The sequence below is a fragment of the Rhamphochromis longiceps genome, linkage group LG11 (assembly GCF_057381845.1).
Source record: "Rhamphochromis longiceps isolate RC_006_pf linkage group LG11, R_longiceps_female_GT1.1, whole genome shotgun sequence".
Taxonomy (NCBI): Eukaryota; Metazoa; Chordata; class Actinopteri; order Cichliformes; family Cichlidae; genus Rhamphochromis; species Rhamphochromis longiceps.
The window spans coordinates 15,431,918-15,443,954 of NC_140567.1; the positions used below are offsets into that span (position 1 = coordinate 15,431,918).

Consider the following 12,037-nt stretch of genomic DNA (forward strand, 5'->3'; position numbering starts at 1 on the left):
CAGACCAGTCCGAGGGAGGGGGGTAGAGGGCGTGGATGGGGGATCTAGTGGTCGACAGCCGCCAGGGTCATTTGTAACGGCTGATGAATGAGCGGCTCAAAAAAATAAATAAGTGGACTGAATCCGACCCACCCAGTTTTTCCCAGGCTCTTGGGCATTGTGGTGGTGGTGGTGGAGTGCATAGAGGAGGTCTGGACACAGCGACAGGGCCACAATTGATTTCCTCATTGCTTCAGTTTGTCGCTTAATCTGGCGATATGCTGATAAATCTTCACACTTTGTCAATTAATTTCCCTGAAAAATGAGACCCAAAATGGCGAGCACATCAATACAACAGCGGATTCCGTGTCAAAAATTAAGCGGTAAAATTAATTGCCCTCCCATCCGCTCCTGCTAAAACATAACTAATGAGGGAGGCAATTATAGCTGCATGCAGACTCCTCCGGGGTTATTTAAAACGCACACAGGCGCACACATATATATGTATCCGCACACACATGCAAAGAAGGGTTGTATATTTTGACTTCAAAGTTCTTTTATTGTCTCGCAATAAGGCGTATTTAATTCCAGTAAAGGGCGGAGAGTTGAGGTGTACCATGGGAACAAAGGAGACGAAGTGATAGCTATTTTCAAATAGCCCCCAAAAAAGTTTAAGGGCTCTGAGTGCAAATGTATTAGCGGGAGCTGTGTTTTTAGGACATTTTAGTGTGTGGATTTTGCGCACACTCAGTTGCATAGCTGTTCGTGATCTGTGACTTGAATTGCATTTGTTTGCAGCTTTGTATATCTGGCCTTCAGGACTGATGTATGAGGTCAGGGTTCACAGTCTCAAATGAATTCAGGCTAGATCCAAAGTTTAAATTGGTAAAGGATACAGATATGTTTTTAAGGTGAATTTTTTTTTGAAGTTATAAGAGTCATTAGTGTACCTATTAAAGGCAAAGGTTAACCCGAGTCATGCATGCTTGCAGTCAATTCAAGGTTACAAGGTGACTGAAAGGTCTATGTTGCTTTTAGCAGTCAGATGTACAATGTTGATAGCAACCTGTCACTTTTTTTTTTTTTTTTTAACTACCCCACCTCACCATCCCCACCCTGGTCCTGGGAGTGCTCCACCCCGCAGAACAACAGATGAAAAGCGCACATGTAATTTATCGCCAACGTTTCCTCCTCAAGAATAATTGTGGCGACCGCGGCTGGGCGTAGGGATCGATGGCTATAGATTTTTCTGTGGTGGGGTCTTGTAGCGTTGGGTGTAATGAGAGATGGAGAGGGCGGAGGAGGGGACCCACGCTGTTATTCTGATGGGGAGAAACGGTCTGATCGAGATGCTTAGTAACTCATGTAGAGTTTAAAGACACGTGGAATATAGGTGTTATTTATTTATTGATTCATTATAGTCAAAGGCCTTGAAAACCCAGGTTTTCTGCAATCAGTAGGATGCTAGATGGGGAAGAAAAAACCTTGTTTCACAATTACAGCTGTGGTTATGTTTCAAGAGTTCTGTGTGGGTCCTGTTTGTGGTGCTTGATACAGAATTTTTGTTGATTTTGTTTTTTTTGCATCAAAGCACACTGCACAGTCCAAGTGAAGGTTAATGCCTTCTTTTTTGACTCTGAAACTCATGCTAAAGCTACCAAAGCAAAGTAGTCTTGTTGCGTACGGTGTTTAATCATGATGAATCCATGTTATAGAGAACCACGATACTTTGATTCAGCTTGTCCTGCAAGCTTGCTCTGCAGATCTTATCGTTCTATAATGCGTTTGTAAATTCGAGGAATCTTTTCACCTGATACAAAGAGTTTTCTTTTTTGTGTAGCTACATAAAAAAAAAAGCAGACTGGACATTCATTTATATGAAAACATTGCTCCTTTAAAGGCCATCCACACAGGGACTGAAAAGTGAACCTGTATGAATTGGTGAACAAATGCACCTTTTTAAGGCTGTTTTTCTCCCCTCTAAGTGGCACTGCATTAAAACTCTTCTCACAGTCGAGTGGCTTTAAATGGGTATAATAGAGGAAACTTGAGGCTGCTTTGTCTCTGCGGATTCAGTGAAAGCTGCTATCTGTGCAGGAGAGGAGCAGAGCACTACTGAGGCCCAGCTGGAAGAGTCACCCAAATGTGTTATCAGTATGTGGCGAGAGCTGGAGTTCAACATCAGCATTTAGCTGAATATTTAAGTGATGGAGAGCTCAGCTGCACGTACCGTGTGTGCTAAAATGGGCGACACGGCGCCCACAGTGTTTTCATACATGTGCAGGTACACAACATGGACATATATCACACCGCATGCAGTTTGATTTGTGTGAGGATTTGCATACACATCTGTGTCCATTCTCTAGATGCGCGCATGCATTTCCCCGAGTGCATCTTATCACAAATGTTTCTGCCGTGTGTGTGTGTGTGTGTGTGTGTGTGTGTGCAGGAGTGTGTGACTGGCTGTGTGCAATGGCAGTCACAGAGAAAGAGAGAGAGAGGTAGACAGAGGGAGTGTGAGAGAGAAAAGACCATCATGCTGTTAATGACAGAGCCAGATGCAGAGAAGAGAAGAGAAGAGGAGTGTAAAAAAGCTCTCTGTGCTCCCCATCTGGAAGGCATCGCCCCCAAATGAAGTTGTACAAAACCATCCCATTGATAATAAAGCTAATTTTTATGGCTCTGACAAGTATGTAATTATGTTCAGCGGTGCTTTTCAGATTTTATCACAGTCAATAAACCACACTGGCAATTTCCCGTCCCCCATTTGACATATTTACACGGATCCATCTGATTGGAGGAATTAGTTAGCTATGAGAGCTCTGATGGATATACACTAGTGATCTGTGACTTCTGCTTGGCTCATCTGTTAGCCAACTAGACCCTCTGCTCATCTGTTCAGTCTGTCTCTTCTTTTCTCGCCTTCTGCCTTTCTCCCACTTCACACATTTTCCCTGTCGAACCATTTTCTCTCCTCTTTGTCTTAACTCGAGCTCTCAGATTTTGCTCAGTGGCTCCTCGGCTACCATTTCCACCGAGAGTGGGATTGCTCATTCTTTCCCGCATCAAACTTTTCCACTCAGGGGATTTCATAAATCAAATTCAACAACCCTTCACTTAGTACCACCCTGTGATAATTGAGACTGCAAATTTACTGTTTAGCTAGATCGTTTTTTGAGTCGTGTTAATTCAGTATTAAAATTAAAAGCGATTAAAAGTATAATTAAAGGACAGATTAATTATGCTGATCTTGATTTGAGGCAGACAGAAGGAAAACACCTGAAACCTGGATCATTTTCATCAACAGTGTAGATTAACATGCTCGAGTGAACGAAACCAGCTGTAAAACCAGTTGTTTTTTTCATTCTAAGTGACTTCACATTCCTAGCATATCAAAATAAGTTTAAAAAAATGGGCATTCACTTAAAGAATGATACAGAACAGACTAAATACAGATCGTAAAGGTTTGATGTCCTTCTGCATTTTCAGAAACTAAAAATAAGCAGTTTTTGTTGCTTTATGTCATTTTTCAAAGACATCTTTAATTATTCCCCCCCCCCCCCCCCCCCCCCCCCCCCCCACACACACACACACACACACACACACACACACACAGAATACTATAGGGTGTTTCAGGTGTACTCTCAGGTCCATAGCTACCAGCAGATGCCTGCTTTTACAGATTTAGATGAGCTTTTAAGTGCTTTTTTTGCTGTATACATGTTATGTTCACTTAAGGTGGTATGGTAAACCTTGGCTTTGTTCTGAACCTCTTTAATTGCTTCAGCTTCAAATTTTTAATTGACTGAAATTAATCTTTAAACCATTTTTTAATCTCTTGAATGTGATTTGCGTTTGAATGAGAGCATTTCTGCAAAAACAAAAGCAAATTAAGCAAAATATTTTTCCCTGCGTATAATTCTGGTTTCTCATCCACTCTGTTTTTCACAACCGCTGATATCCCTAAAGCACTATGTTTCTCTCTCACTCTCTATCTCTGCAGGAGAAAAGTCTTATTTATGTGACCTGTGTGGTTTTGCGGGAGGCACCAGACATGCCCTCACCAAACACAGACGCCAACACACAGGTAAGCACCGACTCACACACCCTGAACTCATGTTGGAAACTTGTCTTGTCGCACAAACTGATTCCCACGTGTTCATGCCTTCACCATGTCAGAAGGTGTTTGACACCGAGATCCGAGCAGCCGTGTAGTTTAGGCAACCGTTTGCCCTCCCTCGGTCGCACACATACACTCACACACAGGCGCATCAGTGTGACATGCTGCTGTCAGTGATAGGCATGTGTACCAGTGTGGCTGACTGAATCTGAGATTTTTAATTTCAGTTATCATTTCACCATGTCATTCTGTCGCTTAGGGAAATTGCATTTTTCAGATAGGCTGTCAATAACCAGTGTTTTTTTGGGGGGAAATTGAGATAGTGAAACAAATACTGTTCTTAGCCGTTGTCTGGCAGGCGTCCAAGGATCAAGAATCCTGTTATAAATATTCATTTAGGTTTTCATTATTCATTTTGTTTGCTCCTCAGTTTTGCTGCCATTTTTTCCCCCTAAAACCGCCAATTTCTGTCCTCCTCTGCCACGTTGACACGTGTCAATTCCACTGATTTAGCCACATGTCCAAATCTGTGGCGATACAGGTTCACATGAAGGGACTGTCCTCAGTTTGACAGGTGCAGATTTTTAACGACCAGTGCTAATATGAATATTTCTGTGTTTGAAGTCTCCTCAAGCAGCTTTGTTCAGGTGTTTTGTGTTTTTTTCCAATTGGAAATTGAATGGCTAAAGAAACAGCGGATATAACAAAGTTCCTTTAAATGTCACGACAAAAAAAACAACAAAAATACACAACTGCCACAAATAAAATTAATTACAAGTAAAAAAACAAAAACCTGTTTTGTTTGTTTTTTATTCTTACACTCCAGACAAACATGATAACCCACATCATTAGAGATACCTGTCTTGTGTAGGTCCCACTGGTGCTGCCAGAACAGATATGACCAATCATAGCATGGACTGAACAAGTCCTCTGAGGGTATCAGGTACCAAGATGTTAGCAGCAGATCCTTTTACTCTTGTAGTTGTGAAGTGAGGTTGGTATCCTGCTAATAGGAGGGCTGTATGTTTGCATTGTTTAGGTAAGTGGAACAAAGTGACGTCCACTTAAATGAGGGGACCCAACGTTTCGTCCCACTTCTCCGTCAACTTGCCTTCTTAGCACAGTTCATGCAGGTTCTACCTCTTCCCTAGGTGAACAATAACCATCCAGGTGTCTCTGTTGTATAAATGTCTCATCAGACCAGGCCACCCTCATCCTTGTACCACATAGATACCCACTGTTTTCAGAGTTCTTTACAGGTTTTTGGCTGTGCAGCCCATATGCTATTTCTGTAGATTAATGGCCGTGCTTCAGTTACGGAAATTACAGTACAAACAGTAAAAAGCCTTATCTGGATTACCATAAATATCTCTCTCATTGTATTTTTTTGAAATCTATACATAAGTTTCCGGTCCTGTTGAGAGATGAACTGATTTGGTTGAAAACACAGCACTACAACCAACTGATACTTCCACTTCTTACAGAACACACATTTCAGCTGGATCTAAAATATGTGTTTAACTCTCACAGAAGAAGTTGAAATGTAAAGTATTTGTTTATACATAGTTTTACCATTAACCTTATATTGTATGCTTTTATACAAGTGACTTTTCTTTGAATCCCAGCCTTTATTGTTATTCAACTTTTACTTAAAAATATAAGAAAACTTTCTCCACTTACATCCTTAAATGGCTTTTCTTCAGCAGACGCAAACCCTGTCAGAGCTTTTCCCTTATATGTTTAACTGATTTAAAATTACAGCTTTCATACAACAGTTGACAAAACCGTGTGTTTAGTCTTTGTATAGTCGAGTTTAACACAGCGCCTCATTTTATATTTACTTATTAATTAAAGTTTTTTTGCAGCACCAGAGGGACCTACACCCATTGTCAGATAAATCCTGCTACCTGCTATCTCTCAATGTATGCATGTTTGTTTTAGCTCACATTAGTGGGTCACTACGGTCTCATCACTGCTGTCTTGTCTGTGTCTCTTATCTTTTCAATCCCTCCGCCCACAGGAGAGAGGCCCTTCAAATGTAAGCTCTGCAACTTCGCCTCCACCACGCAGTCCCACCTATCACGGCACAAACGTGTTCACACCGGGGAGAAACCGTACCGCTGCCCCTGGTGCGACTACAGGTACCGCCTCATTGACCTCCACACGGTTGGTGGCGCTGATGGCTGCCACCGTGGCACTGATGATCAGAGGGTTGATAGGTGGGGATAGGATGGGGATGTGGGGGGTGGGTTTGTAAGAGTGTGGTGTGTGTGTTGGTGAGATAGCAGGTGGCATTGTGGGGTAGTTTGGTGGGTTGGTGGAGAGGGTGGGGTGTTAATGCTAGTGGCTTTGAGTGTGTGTGTGTGTGTGTGTGGCGGGTGGGTGGGAGACGTTGAGGGCAGACAGGTCTAATCTCCACAGCACGGCTCCATCTCATCACTCTGCCATCATCAACAGGCCCAGCCAGATTTCCCCAACACACACACACACACACACACACACACACACACACACACACACACACACACACACACACACACACAATGTCACTGTCACTGGCAGGTCCCTGTCATTAAAACACCATCATACCGCATCAGTAATTACACAGGAAATTGTCGGTGAAATTGAAAAAGTTTTGGCTGGCGTTGCACATCTCCATCTCTCTCCATCTTTCTCTGTCTCTCTCTCCTCTCCTCCCCCCTTCTGTCTTTCTCTCACCCCGCGCTTCCTCGTCAGGATGTGGCAGAAGAGTGTGAAAGGGAATGATCTCAAACCCATCATTGGTTTTAGATGTACTCTTCATTCGTTTTTTCCCCTCTGTGACAAAGTCATTTCAGCTGCTTGCTACACCTGCTCCGCCGTAGTGAAGCACTTGACTCATTTCATCTGTCTTTTGTATTCAGTTCAACTTGGGGGAAAAAAAATGAAATGCTGAGAAGTAATAGTTGCAGTCAGGCTATTCTTCAGCAATTATCAAAGGATTTTATCTCCCGGTGTCCAAAGATATCACAGAACGTCTCTTTTGGGTATCGTGTAGGACGCGACTAGCATAGGTCTTTTATTGTTTAATTTAAGTTTCATTAAGTTTCATTTCTGAGACGATAAATCCTGCTTATATTTGGTTATGCCCTGTATTTAATCTAATTTGTTAACACAACCAGTGACTGTATTGTCTTCCTGATTGGTTGGCTCAACTCTGTGTTTTACTACTACAGATTTTTTCCCAATATTTTGTCAGAGTGCAACACTGAGATTGACCTTTTCGTTGTTGTTGTTAGGTAGTTTCTAGCATTAAGTGTGATGTACCTCGTTCTTCTCCTGACTCTAAGTATCGTCACGAGGTGAAACATTTATTTTTGAGCAAAATGCGTGTGAAAGTTATCAGATTTCACTGTCTTTCATTTTAATGTTAGGAGCATTAAGTTTTGTTGCTTAAAATTCTGCACACTAAAGACACACGGCTCTATAAAAATACAAAGGTCCCTCTCGTCAGGTCAGTGGGTGTACGTGCAAAAGAGTCACATAAGGATCAGATTTTATAAGATCCTCAAGCCTACATTTTACTTTTGTTTAAATTTTAAACTCATATCAAACCGCTCCACTGATTGAACCTCACAGTGGGAAAGATACTGTATACAGACCTGTGATCCTTCACTGATACATAATGATTGTTACAGATAGCAGCAAATGAAACAGTAAATTAGAAGCCCAATTAACATTTTGGTGGCCTCCGAGGGTTTAGAGAGGTCCCGAAGGGAGGAAGAAAGGTGGGAGGAGGTGTAGGGGACGTTGTGGAAAAGCCCTGCTGGGCTCGCTAATGTGAGGATGAGGAATTGAATGTGTGGGGCCCTAGACACCCGTGAGGGGTCCCATCTTTGCTTGGCTTTTATTGTCTGAATGCATTTTTAAAACCGTGACGTCTCTCGTGGCCTGACCGTGATAAGGAGCTGGTAGATGAGTTAGCCTGTTTGACCTTGTAATACAAGCCGGGCTTATGAAATATATAGGATGCAGCCATAGAGCAATATTGAGTATTGAAGCATTAATGAAGCAGCTAGGTGACTGACAGTTCTTGCCCAAAGAAAATGTATCTGTTTTATAGATGTAGCATGTTAAATGGCAGCTATGTTTCTCACTTAATGCAGTATTATCCCCATCAAGGCTGCTTCTCAAATGCATGTAAATGAGCAGGGAGTAAATGATCTATCAAATGCCACTCATCTACCATTCATACAGAGATAGATAATAGAGGGGGGATAATTATAGATGGGAAATAGTGGTAAAAATATTCTAATGATATTGCACCGTGAGTCCTGGGCTGTCAATTAATGATGTCTATTTGACTACTCTGCAGCTGTTTATGCAAGCTGCGAAACTTCTTTACTATAATTTTTAAGAAATTGTTTTTATCGCTCACAAAGAGGAGGATTTTTTTTCCCCACTCTCTTTTTTTCTCATTAAAGTCACAGTGGCATCTAAAACGGCCTAATTGATATGTAGCCTCTGAATCCTGCACGTCGCCGTGACTGTGGGGCTGGTTTTGTTTATTGAATGCCGCACCATTCATGTTTCAATCTACCTGTTAAAGCAGTGTTTCCAATTCAAGGCGACGGCGGCTTTGAGGACGACACGCTCGCTGTCAGTGGCAGGAAGGTTTGCGACCTTGTAAAAGTGAAGTGAGAGACGAAGGAGGAGGGAGAGGCATTAATGATGATAACTGGGCCTCCCTGGCAGAATAAGAATCCAAATAGCACCAGTGATCCAAATACAGACCCTGCACCCCCCACAACTCTTAACGCACACAAAGAAGCGCATTTAAATCTCCTCTAACGAAGCGCCTCTCAATTACACCTCTCCCATTACCATACAGTCTTTGGGAGGAGGAATATGGAAATGGCTTAAATAAAGGGGGGAGAGAGAGAGGGGAGAAGCAGAAAGTGGCAGAGAAGGGGTGATGTAGCCGATGAGCATCAGTATGGCTGATTCCCATGGTGAGTGCATGGGTGGGGGAGGAAGTTGAAACAGCGTTGGACTAATTAATACAGTGTATAGTAGGAGGGCTGGTGTGGGCTTTCACTAACTGTGACACCTGCTGACTCCTAAACGCACGTTGTGTTGTTTTAATATGACAATTACGCCATTACCATATCTGAGAGATAGCATGGCCCCCCTAGGAATCCACCCGCGCTCTCTTTAGAACCTTTTAGCTCCGCTTCAAATTTTATCTATTTATGCTCCCGCTTTCGAATAAGAAATCAGCTCACTTTTGGTATTAAATGCATTTTTTAACAGCATCATTTGTGTTAATTTAGGAGCATGAGACAGTTTAAAGTTCTTTTTTTTGTCCGTATGCCAATGAAAAGTCAACAGATGGCCGTGATTTGCCTGTGAATCTGTTATTGTTTTGCTTATGAGGCTGATAAGAAAGTAATCACAGCAATTTTTGACAGTTTTTTGGATAAAATATGAAAATGACAACTAAGGTCAGTTCCTGTAGACACTTTATAAAGCACATGCTGCTAGTACGTGGTTGGACACCCTTTTGCCTGCAGAAGTACCCCAATTCTTTATGGTACAGATTCAACAAGGTGCTGGAAGCATTCCTCAGAGATTTTGGTCCATATTAACATGACAGCGTCACACGGTTGCTGCAGATTTGTCAGCCTTAAGCCTATTATGTTAGTCTCCTGTTCCACCACAGCCAAGGTGCTCCATTGGATTGAGATCTGATGACTGTGGAGTCCATTTGAGTGCAGTGAACTTACTGCCATGTTAAAGAAACTAGTGTGATATTAAGTGAGCTCTGTTACATGGTGCATTTTCCCATTGGAAGCAGCCATCACATCATGCGTTCAATGTGGTCATAAAGGGATGGACATGGTCAGCAACAATACTCAGGTGGGCTGTGGTGTTTTAAGAAAATGTCCCTCACATTATTGCACTGCCACCGGCAGCGTGTACCATTGAAGATCAAAAAATGGATCCAGGTTTTCATGATGTTTACACCAAATTCTGAACCTACCATGAAAATGTTGCCTCAGCTTCCTGTTCTTAGCTGACAGGTCTAGTGTGGTTTTCTGCTGCTTTAGTCCTTCTGCTTCAAGGTTTAACATGTTGGGCATTCAAAAAAGCGATCTGTATGCCTTAGTTGTAATTAGAGGCTGAGTTACGTTCGCCTTCCTTTCAGCGTGGCTGTTCTATTCCAACTGCTGGCATCACCCAGTCATTTTCACCCAGAGATCTGGTGCTTAATAGATATTTTCTTTTTTTGGACCATTCTCTGTAAACCCTAGAGATGGCTGTGTGGGAAAATCCCAGAAGATCAGCAGTCTGTGAAATACTCACACCAAACAGCGTTTTTGTCTGAAAACGCTCCGCGTCCACACTAGCGTTTTCAGACGTTTTCACAGAGTTGTGCATCCACATTGAAACGGACGAAAACGCTTACGCTCCAGTATTGCGCATGCGTGAAATGCAAGAAGATTCAGCCTGCCTCATTTCTGTCTGCCGCTTATTTACTTTCCAGCTCGTTGAAACGTCGCGGTAAAATGACGAGGAAAAGCACAGAGTTTTTATAAATGGACTAACAATGAGGTGGAGTTGTTGCTGCGAGTAATACAAAAGTACAAAGTTGCAAAAGCAAGTGAGAATTAAAGACTTCGAAGGAAAGCTATCTGAAGCATGTACAAACTGATATTAATCTTTAATATGGCTGTCAAATTAAGAGCAAACAAAACAACTGCTGTATAAACCCTCCGCTGTCTTTGTTTAATTGGTCACATGACTGCATCACATGACTAACATGCGTCATCGTTTTCGAAAGTCTCCGTTTTTGCTGTCCACACTGCGACGCATAAGCACCGTCTTCAAATGTATGCATTCTTGAGAGCGTTTTCAAAACGCTGCGTTTTCATTCAGGGAAAACGGTGTCTCAGTGTGGACCGGAGGCCAAAACGGAGAGAAAACGATGCGTTTTCAAACAAAACACATTAGTGTGGACGTAGCCAAAGGCACTTAAATCACCTTTGTTCTTCATTCCGATGCTCAGTTTGAATTTCGCAGGTTGTCTCGACCATATCGAAGTGCCTTGTGATTGGCTAATTAGATATTTGCTTTGGCGAGCAGTTGACCGCGTGGAGGTAATAAAGTGGCTCCTGAGTGCTCGTCTGTAAAGTGTTCTGCAATCCACTGGCCAAACAGACATTTCTTTATTTGTTAGTGCTCTGGGTCAACGCTCTCAAAATGTGTTTGTTTCATTCTTTTGTTGAGACTGCATCCAAAACATGGTCTTGAGCCTCATGAAGAGCCCTCATTGTTCACTGCTGGCTGGTCCTTATGTGTTTTGTACAGCATAAACAGACACCAGTGAGGGCCCGCTCTGTATTTTTAATTTTTTTTTCTAGGCCGCAGTGGAGCCAGGCTGGACTATGGCCCCATGATGGAGAGAGGTGTCTCTGGAAAAGTGAAAACAAATTCTCTCCTTGGCTGGTGTGAGCTATGGTACTGTGAGGCTTTATTGTCCCAGCCAAGGTGATAAGGGAGAGTAATTGCGTATTATACTGTCCGAGAATGTCAGGTCCAAACTGAGCACGAGTGCCCCATCCATCAACACATGATTGTGTGCGAAAGTGTGCTCTACACCGCACATGCTTGCTTGCATGATGCATTAAATGCACGAGCGTTTGTGTGTGTTTACGGATTCATGTCTGTATATTCGAACTTGTGTAGCAGTGTCAGAGATTTATTGTTTTATTTTGGCTCAAACTGGCCTTTCTATATGTCTGTATTCCATATGTATGTATGTGCATGTTTGTCTTAATCATTCAGAGCTTTACTTATGTGTGTGAGTGTGTTTGTGTGTGTCTATGGGCAGGTTTAGATAGAGCCTGGGAGCAGGTCAGGCAGCGTCATTAATCAGCAGAGGTTTGTGTGTTACTC

The 12,037-nt window shown here is 42.5% G+C and overlaps 1 protein-coding gene across 1 annotated transcript in view; it reads left to right on the plus strand.

Annotated features, from left to right (window-relative positions):
* znf407 (zinc finger protein 407) overlaps nt 1–12,037 on the plus strand; it is a 165,894-nt gene that overhangs the window by 102,875 nt on the left and 50,982 nt on the right. The window contains exons 7-8 of the mRNA XM_085422463.1: nt 3,983–4,066; nt 6,120–6,240. Coding sequence (XP_085278589.1) covers nt 3,983–4,066; nt 6,120–6,240 — 205 coding nt within the window. The remainder of the gene's footprint in view (nt 1–3,982; nt 4,067–6,119; nt 6,241–12,037) is intronic.